Here is a 16,844-nt window from a genome sequence, read left to right as displayed (position 1 = left end):
TAGAGAGGGCCCTCGCACAGAAACGAAGACCCAGCACAGCCATAAAATAAATAAATTAAATAAATAAATAAACCCAAAAAAAAGTTAAAAAAATAAAAACTAAAATAAGCTAGAGAGAAATAAGTTGGCTTTTAAAAAAAAAAAAAGAAAATGGAGGAGATTAATGACATCTATACTTGTTCGTTAAAAAAACAAAACAGCAGGAAATTCCCTGATGGTCCAGTGGTCAGGACTCTGCGCTCTCACTGCTGAGGACCCAAGTTCAATCCCTGGTTGGGGAACTAAAATCCCACAAGCCTCTCGGCACGGCCAAAAAAAAAAAAAAAGAAAGAAAGAAAAAGAAACAGCAACAACCAAAAGGTGGTGGAGGGACAGGGACAAATGGGCAGGACCATTTCCTTCCGTTTGAAGCCAAGGACAGGATGAAGGTTTTTCTCAGGCTACTGAGAAGTCAGCTCTTGAGATTTTGTTTTAACAATAACTTTATTGAGATATAATTTTCATACCATAAAATTCACCCTTTTAAGTATGCAATTCAGTGTTTTTTTTGTATACTTACAGAGTTGAACAACCATCAGCACTACCTAATTTTAGAATATTTTCATTCCCTCCTCGCCCCCCCACAATAGTAGCACTTGATCCATTAAACTGTCACTCCCCATTTCTCCCTACCCCTAGTCCCTGCCACCCACTAACCTACTTTAGGTCTCTCTAGTATGTTTCCTGTACCAGACACTTCATATAAATGGAATCATACAATATGCAGCCTTTTGTGGCTGACTTCTTTTACATAATGTATTCAAGGTTCATGTTGTAGCATGTGTCAATACTTCATTTCTTTTTTATTATCAATATTCCATTGTATGGTTATACCACTTTTTTATTCATTTGTCAGTTGATGGACATTTGGATTTTTTCACTTTTTGGCTATTATGAATAATGCTGCTGTGGAGCACGCTTGACAGGTTTTTGTGTAGATGTATGTTTCACTTCCCTAAGAGCTGAATTGCTAGGTCATGTGGTAATTTTATGTTTAACATTTTGAAGAACTGAAGCCCCATTTTACAATCCCATCAGCAGTGTATGCGTGTTCCAGTTTCTCCACATCCTTACCAACACTTATCTGTCTTTTTGATTAAAACCATCCTAGTGGGTGTGAAGTTGTATCTCATCGTGGTTTTGAATTGCATTTCCCTGATTACTAATGATGCATTGGTTTGCTAGGGCTACTGGAACAGAGTACCACAAACTGAGTGGCTTAAACGGTAGAAATTTATTCTCTCACAGTTCTGGAGACTAGAGGTCCAAGATCAAGGTGTCACAGGGCTGCTTCCTTCTGAGGGGTGTGAGGGAGAGCCTCTTGTCTAGCTTCTGATGGATTGCTGGCAATATTTGGCTTTTTTGGCTTGTATTATAGAAACATCACCCCGATCTCTGCTTTCGTCTTCAGATAGCATTCTCCCTGGGTGCATGTCTGTCTCCAAATTTTCTCTTTTTATTTTTTAATTTATTTTTTAAAAAACTTATTTATTTATTTGTTTGTTTTCTGGCTGCATCGGGTCTTAGTTGCAGCATGCAGGATCTTTCATTGCGGCGCATGGGCTCTTGGCTTTGTTGCTGTGCGTGCACAGGCTTCTCTCTAGTTGTGGCGTGTGGGCTCAGTAGCTGTGGTGCATGGGCTTAGTTGCCCTGTGGCATGTGGGATCTTAGTTGCCCAACCAGGGATCAAACTGGTGTCCCCTGCATTGTAAGACAGATTCTTATCCACTGGGCTACCAGGGAAGTCCCAAAATTTTCTCTTTTTATAAGCACACTAGTCATATTGGATTAGGGCCCACTGTGCTGACCTTATTTTAACTTGATTACCTCTGTAGAGACCTTTTATCCAAGTAAGATCACATTCTGAGGTGCTAAGGGTTAGGACTTCAGCATATGAACTTTAGGGGGACATAATTCAACCATAACAGATGTTGAGCATCTTTACATGTGCTTACTGGCCACTCATATATCTTCTTTGGAGAAATATCTATTCAAATTCTTAGTACATTTTAAAATTGGACTATTTATCTTTTATCGTTGAATTGTAAGAGCTTATGAGATTTTGCATTTGGGAGAATACTACTGTCCAGTCAGAGCTGGGCCTGGATCGTAAAAGTAAAATCAGAGATCCTGCGGGAGAAATGGTACCTGTCCTAGTCCTGGCCCTGTAGGTAGCCAGCGGGACAACCTGGTTTCGTTTCTTTTTTTTAATTATTTATTTATTATTATTTATTTATTATTTATTTTTGGCTGTGTTGGGTTTTCGTTTCTGTGCAAGGGCTTTCTCTAGTTGCGGCAAGCGGGGGCCACTCTTCATCGCGATGCGCGGGCCTCTCATTATCGCGGCCTCTCTTGTTGCGGAGCACAGGCTCCAGATGCGCAGGCTCAGTAGTTGTGGCTCATGGGCCTAGTCGCTCCGCGGCATGTGGGATCTTCCCAGACCAGGGCTCGAACCCGTGTCTCCTGCATTGGCAGGCAGACTCTCAACCACTGCGCCACTAGGGAAGCCCCCTGGATTCGTTTCTTGACCTCTTTGCAATTCAGTGTTTTCATCTTAAATTCTGTAATTATGGTGGCAGTTGGGGTGCACTGTAGTGTCACAGGAAAGAAGCTTGTACCTTACTAGATAGAATTTGGAGGCAGCAGGGTCTTTGCAGTGACTCAGGGCTGCACCTCCCTGTCACATCCCTTCTGGGTCCAGTCAGCTTTGCTGAGGGCTTTTCCCAGCCCTCCTGTTGGTGCTGTGTTTGCGTGACTCATACCCGTCCCTTTTCCCAGGCTCAAAATTTTCCTGCTTTTTGTTACAGGTGCCAGAAAAGTCCACACTGCCCCTGCCCGAACCTTGTCCCTGCTGCGCCCCCTGCTCTTTTTGGTCGCAACGGGTGGCGGGTACGCAGGTTACCGGCAGTATGAGAAGTACCAGGAGCGAGAATGGGAGAAGCTGGGCTTGGAGATCCCACCCAAACTTGCTGGTCACTGGGAGGTAGGAACAGGATGGAACCACCTTGGGTTCTCATGGAGCACAACTGCCTGTCACTTTGTAAATTGCCCCAAAGTTAAACTGTTTGAAAAAATGAAATGTGCTTTCTTGGAGTTCACATCTCCAGTGGTTTTGGGGCTGTTAGAGAAGTTATACCTTGGGCATCATGTCTGGCTTCCCTCTGTCTCCAGATCCACCCCTGGTCTCCCCAAGGCCTCCAAGTGGAAATTTCCTGCTGTTGAAATCTTCAGAGCCTGTGCCTTATGCTCAGGCTGGCGTCCTGACAGTTCACGCCTTCTCAAGTCTGAGGATGAGCTGGAAGGGTTGGACTTTTGTGATGTGGATAAGTTCTCGCCAGAGACCAGACTGAAATCATCAAATTCCTTTATCGTTACTGCTCAAAATGCTCTCCCCGCAATTGGGCCGTGCAGTTGGGGCGGGCTTCGGTGTCGTTGTGCCTTGTGTGATACGTAATGAACCGTCTTACTCATCTGTGCTTCCCTAGGCCCAGGATATCTGACTCAGAGCAGACATTCAGTAAATACTGAAATTGAATATAAAGGTGTAAGTTTAAAAATTGCTTTCTTTTTACCCATAATTTAACGAGTGAAATATCTGAACTATCAATAGACCCTGATAGCCTGGGCAACAGAGGGGGTGAAAGCAGAGACGATGGTATTTGGGATGATGCATTTGGATTTCCCCATGAGCTGCGCCATATCAGTAATCTAGCTCAGCTGCACCCAGCGGCCAGGGTCCCAGTCCTGAAGGCAGGTTCTAACCATGCTCCTAGTAGCTGTGTGGACTTGGACATGTCACTTTCCAAGTTTTCTGTTTTTTGGTTGTATATTACAGAGTCCTTTTTTACAGAATTGTATAGTATGTGAGTCATACTTTTTAAGTATGCTGAACACTGTTTCCCATAACATTGGTGGTTTCCTCTGTAAACATATCCTTCTCCTTCAAACTAGTAAAGTACTTGTTAAGACTGTGATCCATGACCCTACTCAAGTGTTAAACCCAAGCTGGCTTCCTTCTGACCTCAGACATCTGTCAGGCTGACCCACCTGGTGACATGCCCACCTGCTTTCAGGAAATTCCCACTCACTTCACAGGTATCGCAAGAAAATCTACATTTGGAAGAAATTTGCTACTTCCTCATTCATAAAAGACTAATGTCAATAGTTTTTCATAGCATCCACTGTTTGTATAATTGGGATTACTGCCATATATGAGTCAATACCTGAAAAACGATTATTTGTAAAGAGGACAGGGTTGATTAGCTTCTAAGTTCTAGGCTCTGGACAGTGACAGGACACAGGAGCAGAGTGGCCTAGTACAGTGAGAGGTCTGAAGCCCCTGTGGGTAAAGAACTGGGCTTAAGTTAGGTCCTGTTCTTTCGGTGGAGTAAGATGGCTCCTGGGTTTACAAGATGGGCAACATTTCATTTATGAAGGGGAAATGGTCTGGGCTCAGAGTAGACGCTGTAAGATTTCAGGAGAGGCAGCAGGTTGGTGGCGGGGAGCGGGGGGCGATTCTTGAACGGGCAGATGGGGGCTGGATCTTAGTCTCACCCCCGGCTCCACCTAATTACTGACACCTCATATGAAAAATGAGAGAGTACCCCAGTCTGACTGATCCTCAGAATTGTTTGGGGAGCTTTAATGATATGGATTCTTTGGTCTCAGCCCTAGAGATTTAGAAAGTTTGGGCAAGGCTCAAGATCTTTGTTTTCACAAGGCCCTGCAGGTGATTCTCATGACAAGTCAGATTTAGGAATCATGGGCAGATGAGCTGTAAGGGTCCCTTCAGGGCTCCATTAGTATGTGGCAGGTGAAAATTTCTGGTGGTGATTTTGCTGCAATATAATCCCTTCCTATCCCTGAAGTCAAGTCTGGCATCTCCAGAGCTGAGAAAGAAGACAGGTTGGAAGTTACTGCTGAGATGGTCTCTGGGGTCAGTGGCACAGTTGAGGTGACTGGGTGATTTTTTCTTACCAAATAGTGTTTTCTGGGTTTCCAGGAGACAGACATGGGCAGTATAACCATCCCCACACATGAAACCTTCCTATTAGCCCCTCTTGGTCAGAGTGCCAGCAGGAAGCCTTTGTCTTTTCCTAGCTTGTGAATTTCTTTTGTTGCAGAGAACCCTCTGGTCTTCCCTCTGTATCAAAACTCTCAAGAGCATGGTTGTAGTACCTTATGTTGAACAGCATCTCGCAGTTTTTCTGAACCCTTTTAGTTACAACAGCTCACTGAGGTAGGAAGGGCAGGTGTTAGAGCCATTTTACAAATGGAAAGACTAGTTCGTGGCAGAACAGGTTCCAGAACAGAGGTCTGTCGATGCCAAATGCCGTACTCTTGGAACAATAAATACCATGTTGCTCACAGAAGGTGCTCTTAATATAGGAGCTTGACAGTGGCAGTGAGAGATGGAGGGAGGGCTTGCTGTGTATTTGAGGTACCTCCATTCTCTGGGGCTCTGACTGTTTAAAATGGTAGGTGAATTTGAGTGGCCTGACTTGAACAGTTGTTGTCTGCGATAATGTGACGAGCATTCACATTAGCCCCCCCTCCCCACCCCGCCCCCAGCACAGCGCTCCTGAAGAATTCATGCTCACATCTTTCCTTCATGTAAATAGAATTTCCTCTTTTTGGTAACAGTTTAGAGGAAACCATAACTCCAAAATCTATGCCGCCTCACTCCCTGCAGGCTGTTCTCTGGGCTGGGGTGGGTGCAGCTCTCACGTAGGAGCAGTAAGGAGGGAGGGACAGGGTGTCAGGAGACTTGAGATCTGGGAACCAGCAGCTGCAAGGCCTTGGGTGAGTTGTGTCACCTTGGGGCTTCTGTTTTTACACATTTAAGAAAATGTTTCTAAGATTTTTGCCTGATCTAAGATTCATGTTGTTTTTTTTAAAGATTGGGAGCGTTTTTATTTATTTATTTTTTATTTATGGCTGTGTTGGGTCTTTGTTGCTGTGCATGGGCTTTTCTCTAGTTGCGGCGAGTGGGGTCTACTCTTCGTTGCGGTGTGAGGGCTTCTTATTGTGGTGGCTTCTCTTGTTGCAGAGCACGGGCTCTAGGCATGCAGGCTTCAGTAATTGCAGCACGTGGGCTCAGTAGTTGTGGCTTATGGGCTCTAGAGCACAGGCTCAGTAGTTGCGGCGCACGGGCTTAGTTGCTCCGCGGCATGTGGGATCTTCCTGGACCAGGGCTCGAACCCGTGTCCCCTGCATTGGCAGGCGGATTCTTTTTTTTTTTTAAAGTAAATCGTTCTAATTTTTTTTTAATTAATTAATTTATTTATGGCTGTGTTGGGTCTTCGTTTCTGTGCAAGGGCTTTCTCCAGTTGTGGCAAGCGGGGGCCACTCCTCATCGCGGTGCGCGGGCCTCTCACTGTTGCGGCCTCTCTTGTTGCGGAGCACAGGCTCCAGATGCGCAGGCTCAGTAATTGTGGCTCACGGGCCCAGTAGCTCCGCGGCATGTGGGATCTTCCCGGACCAGGACTCGAACCCGTGTCCCCTGCACTAGCAGGCAGACTCTCAACCACTGCGCCACCAGGGAAGCCCCCTGGCAGGCGGATTCTTAACCACTGTGCCACCAGGGAAGTCCCGATTCATGTTGTTTTTATGGTAGAAAAGAAAAAAAAAAAAAGTTCATGCAGGGACTTCCCTGGTGGCACAGTGGTTAAGAATCCGCCTGCCGGACTTCCCTGGTGGCGCAGTGGTTAAGAATCTGCCTGCCAATGCAGGAGACACGGGTTCAAGCCCTGGTCCAGAAAGATCCCACATGCTGCGTAGCAACTAAGCCCGTGTACCACAACTACCAAGCCTGCGCTCTAGAGCCCGCGAGCCACAACTGAAGCCCACGCACCTAGAGCCCGTGCTCCACAACAAGAGAAGCCACCGCAATGAGAAGCCCGCGCACCGCAATGAAGAGTAGCCCCCGCTCGCCACAACTACACAAAGCCCGCGTGCAGCAATGAAGACCCAATGCAGCCCAAAGTAAATAAATAAATAAATATTTTAAAAGAACAAAAAGAATCCACCTGCCAGTGCAGGGGACACGGGTTCGAGCCCTGGTTCAGGAAGATCCCACATGCTGTGGAGCAACTAAGCCCGTGCGCCACAACTACTGAGCCCGCGTGCTACAGCTACTGAAGCCTGTGCGCCTAGAGCCTGTGCTCCACAACAAGAGAAGCCACCTCGATGAGAAGCCCTCACACCGCAACGAAGAGTAGCCCCTGCTTGCCACAACTAGAGAAAGCCTGCGTGCAGCAAAGAAGACCCAATGTAGCAATCAATCAATCAATCAATTTATAAAATTAAAAAAAAAAGTTCACGTAATCTGCCGAGTAGAAATGAAACCTGTGTGTTTGCTGCTGTGGGATTAAGGGAATTCTGTAACTAGCAACAAAGTAACCTGTTAAAGAGAGAGTGGAGTCTCTGGAAGCTTTCAGAAGCATCCAGGTTCCAGTAGCTCCACTCTTTCTCTCTCTATATATGGCATCACTTTCCCCAATGTGGAAATAGCTTTGTCCTTCATCTACTTGTAAAGATGTGTTCATCTACAAAAAATAAGAAAATGCTGCAAAATATGAAGACGAAAAGAGTTGACCCGTAATCCTACAACCCGCAGGAAACCAGTTAACATTTTGTTGAACATCGCCCTTCTAAGCTTTTGGCTCTGTTTAGGAGTATGTATTGTTAAATTAATTTTTATTTTTAATAAGATAGTTTAAAATTTTTAAATAAAATATGATCATGTGAAAATTCAAATAGTAAAGAAGGGATTACATAAAAATGAGCCTTTACTCTCCACCCCGTCTGCTAATCCCATTCCTGCTCTCCAGAAGCAAGCAAGAATTTTTCATGTTTTTTTAAAAAATTTATTTGTTTATTTTATTTTTGGCTGTATTGGGTTTTCATTGCTGTGGGCAGGCTTGCTCTAGTTGCGGCGAGCGGGGGCTACTCTTCGTGTGGTGTGCAGGCTTCTCATTGTGGTGGCTTCTCTTGTTGCGGAGCACGGGCTCTAGGCATGTGGGCTTCAGTAGTTGCAGCATGCAGGCTCGGTAATTGTGGTTCATGGGCTCTAGAGCGCAGGCTCAGTAGTTGTGGCGCACGGGCTTAGTTGCTCCGCAGCATGTGGGATCTTCCCAGACCAGGGCTCCAACGCGTGTCCCCTGCATTGGCAGGCGGATTCTTAACCACTGTGCCACCAGGGAAGCCCCAAGCAAGAATTTTTAACATTTCTTGTGTATCTTCCAGAAAGTCTCTCCATACTTACATATTTATTGAAAGTTGATTTAATTTTTTTCCAATTTCATTGAGAAACAATTGATATACATCACTGTATATATGTTTAAGCTGTACATCATGATAGCTTGATACATTGTGAAATGATTACCACAATAGGTTCAGCTAATATCCATCATCTCATATAGATACAATAAAAAGAAAATAAAGAAGAAAAGAAAAAAGAAAAAAAAAGTTTCTCCTTGTGATGAGAACTCTTAGGATTAACTCTCTTAATTTTCCTGTATGTTAATACAGCAGTGGTAACTATAGTCATCATGTTGTACATTACATCCCTAGTACTTATTTCTCTTATATCTGGAAGTTTGTACCTTTTGGCCACCTTCCTCTAATTCCCCGCTCCCCCTCCTCCTCAGTCTGATCTGTTTTTCTGAGTTTGGTGGGTTTTTTGTTTTGTTTTTTTGTTTTTTGTAAGATTCCACATTTAAGTGAGATCGTATGGTATTTGTCTTTTTCTGTCTGAGTCATTCCACTTAGCATAATGCCTTCAAGGTCCATCCATGTTGTCGCAAATGGTAGAATTTCCTTATTTTTTATGGCTGAATAATACTCCATTGTAAATATATACACCATAACTTCTTTATTCATTCATCCCTTGATGGACACTTAAGTTGTTTCCATGTCTTGGCTACTGTAAATAATGCTGCTGTGGTGATTTAGTTTCTTTTTTTTTTTGAAATAAATTTATTTATTTTTGGCTGCATTGGGTCTTCGTTGCTGAGCGTGGGCTTTCTCTAGTTGCAGAGAGCGGGGACTACTCTTCGTTGTGGTGTGCCGGCTTCTCATTGTGGTGACTTCTCTTGTTGCAGAGCACAGGCTTTAGGCACGGGTTTCAGTAGTTGTGGCTCGCAGGGTCTAGAGCACAGACTCAGTAGTTGTGGCGCACAGGATTAGTTGCTCTGTGGCATGTGGGATCTTCCCTGACCAGGGCTCGAACTCATGTCCCCTGCATTGGCAGGTGGATTCTTAACCATTGTGCCACCAGGGAAGCCCTGATTCAATTTCTAAGTCGACTTTACTGAGGTATTGTTTACATGCAATAAAACCCTTTTTAAGCATATAATTCATTGGTTTTAATAAATATATAGATTTGTGTAATCACCACCACACTGGAGATAGAAAATATGTATCCCCTTGCAGTCAGTATCCACCCATGGTTCCAGGCAATCACTGATCTGCTTCTTATCACTATAGATGAGTTTTTTCTTTTAAGAAATTTTATTTAAATGGAATGTACTCTGTTCTATGTGGTTTATTTTACTGACCATAATGTTGAAATTCATTCCTCTTTATTGCTGAATAGTATTTCATTGGGTGGCTATGCCACAGATTTTTTTTTTTAATTTTACTTATTTATTTTTGGCTGAGTTGGGTCTTCGTTGCTGTGCACGGGCTTTCTCTAGTTGCGGTGAGCGGGGGCTTCTCTTTGTTGTGGTGCGCGGGCTTCTCGTTGCAGTGTTTTCTCTTCTTGCGGAGCACGGGCTCTAGGCACGTGGGCTTCAGTAGTTGTGGCACGCGGGCTCAGTAGTTGTGGCTCTCAGGCTCTAGAGCGCAGGCTCAGTGGTTGTGGCGCACGGGCTTAGTTGTTCTGCAGCATGTGGGATCTTCCCGGACTAGGGCTCGAACCTGTGTCCCCTGCATTGGCAGGTGGATTCTGAACCCCTGTGCCACCAAGGAAGCCCCACAGATTTTTTTTTTTAATTGCTATGATTTATACTGTTTTTTTTTTTAATTTTTATTTGTTTGTTTATTTTTGGCTGTGTTGGGTCTTTGTTTCTGTGCGAGGGCTTCCTCTAGTTGCGGCAAGCGGGGGCCACTCTTCATCGCGGTGCGCGGGCCTCTCACTATCGCGGCCTCTCTTGTTGCAGAGCGCAGGCTCCAGATTCGCAGGCTCAGTAGTTGTGGCTCACGGGCCCAGTTGCTCCGCGGCATGTGGGATCTTCCCAGACCAGGGCTCGAACCTGTGTGCCCTGCATTGGCAGGCAGATTCTCAGCCACTGCGCCACCAGGGAAGCCCCCACGGATTATTTTTAACCCTTCATCTGTTGGTGGACATTTGGGTTGTTTGCATCTTTTGGCTATTATGTATAAAATCTATATGAATATTTGTGTTTACGTCTTTGTGTAGACATTTGTTTTCATTTCTCTTGTGTAAATACCTAAAAGTACAATTACTATTCTTAGGTAACTGTGTATTTATAAGAAACCACCAAACTGTTTTGAAAATATTAATAGTTGTTTTACCATTTTGTATTCCCATTAGCAATATATGAACATTTCTTTAATCTTATTAAATTCACTTATTCTAGTAGCTTTTTGTAGAAATTTTCATTGAAGACATTCTGTTTTTCATTTTGGAAGTTTCAAGTGGTTCTTTTTTATGTCTTCCATTTCTCTCATTATGATCATATTTTCCCATAAATCTTTGAGCATATTGTGCTTGTTTATTTAGCTGTCTCAAAGTCCTTTTCTCCTTTTCATCATCTTCTGTCATTTTGGGGTCTATTTCTTTTTTTTTTTTTTTCAAAAAATAAATTTATTTATTTATTTTTGGCTGCATTGGGTCTTCGTTGCTGTGCGCGGGCTTTCTCTAGTTGCGGTGAGCGGGGGCTACTCTTCGTTGCAGTGTGTGGGCTTCTCATTGCGGTGGCTTCTCTTGTTGCGGAGCATGGGCTCTAGGTGCGCAGGCTTCAGTAGTTGTGGCACACGGGCTCAGTAGTTGTGGCGCACGGGCTCAGTAGTTGTGGCTCGTGGGCTCTAGAGCTCAGGCTCAGTAGTTGTGGCGCACGGGCTTAGTTGCTCCACGGCATGTGGGATCTTCCTGGAACAGCGATGGAACCCATGTTCCCTGCATTGTATTTTTGGCTGCGTTGGGTCTTCATTGCTGCACGCGGGCTTTCTCTAGTTGCGGCAGCGGGGGTACTCTTTTGTTATGGTGCGCAGGCTTCTTGTTGGGGTGGCTTCTCTTGTTGCAGAGCACGGGCTATAGGTGCACGGGCTTCAGTAGTTGTGGCACATGGGCTCAGCAGTTGTGGCTCATGAGCTCTAGAGCACAGGCTCAGTAGTTGTGGCATACGGTCTTAGTTGCTCTGCGGCATGTGGGATCTTCCCGGACCAGGGCTCGAACCCGTGTCCCCTGCATTGGCAGGCAGATTCTTAACCACTGCGCCACCAGGGAAGCCCCATCATACTGTTTTGCAACCATTACCACTATCCATTCCTAGAACTTTTTCATCATCTCAAACAGAAACTTTGTACCTATTAAATAATATTCCCTAGTCTACCTCCCACCCAACCCCCTTAAGCACTGTTCTACTCTGTCTCTGTGAAGACTATTCTAAGTACTTCATATTAGTGGAATCATACAACATTTGTCCTTTGGTGTCTGGCTTATTATTTCACTTACCATATTTTCAAGATTCATCATGTTTGTAGCATGTTTCAGAGTTTCATTCCTTTTTAAGGCTGAATAGTATTCCATTTTATGGATAGACCACGTTTTGTTTATCATCTATTGATAGATAGTGGGTTGTTTCCACTTTGGCTGTTGGAATAGTGCTTCTGTGAGCATTGATGTACAGGTATCTGTTTGAGTCTTTGCTTTCAGTTCTTTTGGGTGTATAACTAGGAGTGGAATTTCTGGATCATATGGTCAGTCTGTGTTTAACTTTTTGAGGAACTGCCAAACTTTTCCACAGTGGCTGTACCATTTTATATTCCCATTCGCATTGTATGAGGATTCCACTTTCTCCACATCCTCACCAACACCTTTTTTTTTTTAATTTTTAAATTTAATTTTATTTATTTTTTTATACAGCAGATTATTAGTCATCAATTTTATACACATCAGTGTATACATGTCAATCCCAATCGCCCAATTCATCACCCCACCATCCCCACCCCCCGCCGCTTTCCCCCCTTAGTGTCCATACGTTTGTTCTCTACATCTGTGTCTCAACTTTTGCCCTGCAAACTGGTTCATCTGTACCATTTTTCTAGGTTCCACATACATGCATTAATATACGTTATTTGTTTTTCTCTTTCTGACTTACTTCACTCTGTACGACAGTCTCTGGATCCATCCACGTCTCAACAAATGACCCAATTTCGTTCCTTTTTATGGCTGAGTAATATTCCATTGTATATATGTACCACAACTTCTTTATCCATTCGTCTGTCGATGGGCATTTAGGTTGCTTCCATGACCTGGCTGTTGTAAATAGTGCTGCAATGAACATTGGGGTGCATGTGTCTTTTTGAATTATGGTTTTCTTTGGGTATATGCCCAGTAGTGGGATTGCTGGATCATATGGTAAATCTATTTTTAGTTTTTTAAGGAACCTCCATACTGTTCTCCATAGTGGCTGTATCAATTTACCTTCCCATCAACAGTGCAAGAGGGTTCCCTTTTCTCCACACCCTCTCCAGCATTTGTTGTTTGTAGATCTTCTGATGGTGCCCATTCTAACCGGTGTGAGGTGATACCTCATTGTAATTTTGATTTGCATTTCTCTAATAATTAGTGATGTTGAGCATCTTTTCATGTGCTTCTTGGCCATCTGTATGTCTTCTTTGGAGAAATGTCTATTTAGGTCTTCTGCCCATTTTTGGATTGGGTTGTTTGTTTTTTTAATATTGAGCTGCATGAGCTGTTTATATATTTTGGAGATTAATCCTTTGTCCATTGATTCGTTTGCAAATATTTTCTCCCTTTCTGAGGGTTGTCTTTTCGTCTTTTTTATGGTTTCCTTTGCTGTGCAAAAGCTTTTAAGTTTCATTAGGTCCCATTTGTTTATTTTTGTTTTTATTTCCATTACTCTAGGAGGTGGATCAGAAAAGATCTTGCTGTGATTTATGTCAAAGAGTGTTCTTCCTATGTTTTCCTCTAAGAGTTTTATAGTGTCCAGTCTTACATTTAGGTCTCTAATCCAGCTTTTAATTTATTTTTTATAATAGCCATCCTAATGGGTGTGAAATGGTATCTCATTGAGGTTTGGATTTTCATTTTCTAATGACTAGTGATGTTGAGCATCCTTTCACATGCTTATAGGCTATTTATATATCTTTGGAAAAACGTCTATTCAAGCCCTTTGTCCATTTTTTAAAAATTTATTTATTTATTTATTTATGGCTGTGTTGGGTCTTCGTTGCTGCACACGGGCTTTCTCTAGTTGTGGCGAGCGGGGGCTACTCTTCGTTGTGGTGCGCGAGCTTCTCATTGCGGTGGCTTCTCTTGCTGCAGAGCACGGGCTCAAGAGCGCAGGCTCAGTAGTTGTGGTGCATGGGCTTCGTTGCTCCGTGGTATGTGGGATCTTCCCGGACCAGGGCTTGAACCCGTGTCCCCTGTATTGGCAGGTGGATTCTTAACCACTGCGCCACCAGGGAAGTCCCCCTTTGTCCATTTTTGAATTGTGTGGTTTTTCGTTGCTGAGTTGCAGGAGTTCTTTATTTTTATGGATACTAGACCCTTATCTGGTATATGTATTTGCAAATATTTTTCTCCCATTCTATGGCTTATCTTTTTACTCTCTTGGTCATATCTTTTGATGAAGTCCAATTTATCTATTTATACTTCTATTTCCTGTGTTTCTGGTGTCATATCCAAGAAATCATTTCTGAATCCAATGTCATGAAGATTTTCTCCTATTTTCCTCTAAGAATTTTATAGTTTTAGGTCTTGTGTTTACGTCTTTGATCCATTTTGAATTGTTTTTTAATATCGTGTAAGGTTAAGTATCTGACTTCATTCATGGGAATGTGCAGTTTTCCCAGCACATTCCCATTGAATGGTCTTGGCCCCCTTCTGGAAGTCAGTCTCATTCTCTTGTAAATGACAGAGGTGATGTAATGATCTGACAGAATGTTGGAGAACTGGGAGGACAGTCATGATTCCCACCCCTTCTCACCTGACGACTTGTTGCATAATCACGGGCTTTATTTTTCACTTCATGTCTGTCTGGTTTCTTTTTTGTGTTTTTGTTTTTTTGTTTTTTATAAATTTATTTATTTATTTTTGGCTGCGTTGGGTCTTCGCTGCTGCGCGCGGGCTTTCTCTAGTTGTGGCAAGCGGGGGCTGCTCTTCGTTGCGGTGAGCGGGCTTCTCACTGCGGCGGCTTCTCTTGTTGCAGAGCTACAGGCTCCAGGCGCGCAGGCTTCAGTAGTTGTGGCGCACGAGCTTAGTTGCTCCGCGGCATGTGGGATCTTCCTGGACCAGGGATCGAAACCGTGTCCCCTGCATTGGCAGGGGGATTCTTAACCAGTGTGCCACCAGGGAAGCCCTGTCTGTTTTTTTAAATGGATATACAGTTGACCCTTGAACAATGCGGGGGGGTAGGGGCACTGACTCCCCTCCCCCCAGCAACTGAAAATATGCATATAACTTTACAGGCCACTCTCGGTATGCGTGGCTTCACATCCTCCAATTATGTAGTACTGTAGTACGTATTTATTGAAAAAAGTCTGCTTATAAGTGGACCTGCGCATTCAAACCTGTGTTGTTCAGGGGTCAGCTACTCCTGTTTTGTATCTTGCCTTTTTTACCTTATACATATTGCTACATATGATGATTTTACAAGACTTCTTGTAACTACATACCTTAAGTGGCTCTACTACCATAGTGGATTCTGGTGCCCTGGTGGTTTTTACCATCGTGATTAACGTTGTAGAGCACATCTTTGCACGTAGGCCTTTTCCTCAGGCTGAATGCCTCAGTGTAGAATTGCTATCTGAAGGGGTCTGGGCACCTGCACGATTTTTGCTACATGTTTGCCATCTAAAACTATTGTACCCGTTAGTAATAGGCATTGTTGGGTATATGAACCACACTGGGTGTTACTGAAACAGTTGTCATAGATGAACACCATTCCTCTCTTCTTGAATTTGCTGCTTCATTCAACAAATCTTTGAGCTCCTTCCAGATGCCAGGCCCTGTTGAGATGCTGGGGATCCACTGGTAAATAGAGCTAGCGCTCCCGTCCTCAGAGAGCTTCCCTTATTAGGGGCTGAGACAGCTGAGAAACAGACGGACACATGGACATGTCTAGTGGTTGAAAGGCCGTGTGAGAACATAGACAGGTAAAGGGCACAGTGTCTGAGGCTGGGGCAGAGTTGGGCTGGGACCAAGGCAGTCAGGGAAGGAAGGAAGGCCCCGCTTAGTGCCGTGTGGGCTGAGGGTGCATCTGAGGGGCCGGGAGAGTGGTCCAGGTAGTGGCTTGAGATGGATAGAGAACACTTGTCGCTGTTTAGGGAGAACAAAGAGCCCCTGTGGCTGGAGGCACAGAGGGCAGGAAGGTAGGAGGGCAGGAGGACCCATGGCGCCAGCTCAGCCTGTCCTCTGAGTGAGTGCTGAGTGATCTGGGTTCTGATCCAGTCGTCCTGGCTGCTGTGGAGACAGATTAGGGGACCTTTTGGGAGGCTCTGACAGGATCCCAGCAAGAGAAGGTGGTGGCCTGGATCAGAGTGGGGAGCAGTGGAGTTGGGGTGGGGGGGAGGCACTCGATTCTGGTATTTTTTTTTTATTGAAGTATAGTTGATGTACAGTATAAGTTACAGGTGTGCAATATAGTGATTCATAATTTTTAAAGGTTAAACTCCTTTTAAGGTTATTATAAACTATTGGCTCTATTCCCTATGTTGTACAGTATATTTTTGCAACTTATTTAATTCATTAATTTATTTATTTTTGGCTGCGTTGGGTCTTCATTGCTGTGTGCAGACTTTCTCTAGTTGCGGCGAGCGGGGACTACTCTTCATTGCACTGCACGGGCTTCTCATTCTTCTCATTGTGGTGGCTTCTCTTGTGGCGGAGTGTGGTCTCTAGGCGTGCGGGCTTCAGTAGTTGTGGCACGCGGGCTCAGTAGTTGTGGCTCTCTGGCTGTAGAGTGCAGGTTCAGTAGTTGTGGTTCATGGGCTTAGTTGCTCCGTGGCATGTGGGATCTTCCCGGACCAGGGCTCGAGCCCGTGTCCCCTGCATTGGCAGGCGGATTCGTAACCATTGCACCACCAGGGAAGTCCTTGTAACTTATTTTATACCTAATAGTTTGTACCTCTTACTCTCCTATCCCAATATTCCTCCCCACCCCCACCCCCCCTCCACTGGTAACCACTAGTTCTCTGTATCTGTGAGTCTGCTGCTTTTTTGTTATATTCACTAGTTTGTTGTAATTTTTAGATTCCACATTCGATTCTGGGTATGTTTTGAGGGGAGAGTGGACAGGATGCACTGATGGATTGCATGCGGGGGGAGAGAGAAATGGAAAATGACTCGTGAGTTTTGACTTGAGTGGATGGAGGGGTGGAGTAGCTCTTTACTGAGAGCAGTGGAGGAAATAGGGAACATCAAGAATCATACCTTAATACAGTTTGTAATTTGCTTTTTTTAAAATGTGAGTCCACTTCAACATTTTCATGTGTTTATTCTCTGTCTATACTGGCTCAGAGTATTTGTAAGTTTAACGTTTAATCTGAATGGCACGGAACAAGGAATCCACCACACTCCTCCGGCTCTGGTC

The 16,844-nt window shown here is 44.2% G+C and overlaps 1 protein-coding gene across 1 annotated transcript in view; it reads left to right on the top strand.

The window, feature by feature from the left end:
• The window catches only part of PISD (phosphatidylserine decarboxylase), a 39,409-nt gene that overhangs the window by 8,267 nt on the left and 14,298 nt on the right, over nt 1–16,844 (top strand). Inside the window, 1 exon segment of the mRNA XM_082353125.1 lies at nt 2,847–3,022. Coding sequence (XP_082209251.1) covers nt 2,847–3,022 — 176 coding nt within the window.

This window comes from Balaenoptera borealis (genome assembly GCF_965194805.1).
Source record: "Balaenoptera borealis genome assembly, chromosome: 14".
NCBI classification, from domain to species: domain Eukaryota; kingdom Metazoa; phylum Chordata; class Mammalia; order Artiodactyla; family Balaenopteridae; genus Balaenoptera; species Balaenoptera borealis.
Note: the sequence above shows the minus strand (reverse complement) of the source record. Positions and strands in the feature narration are given on the sequence as shown.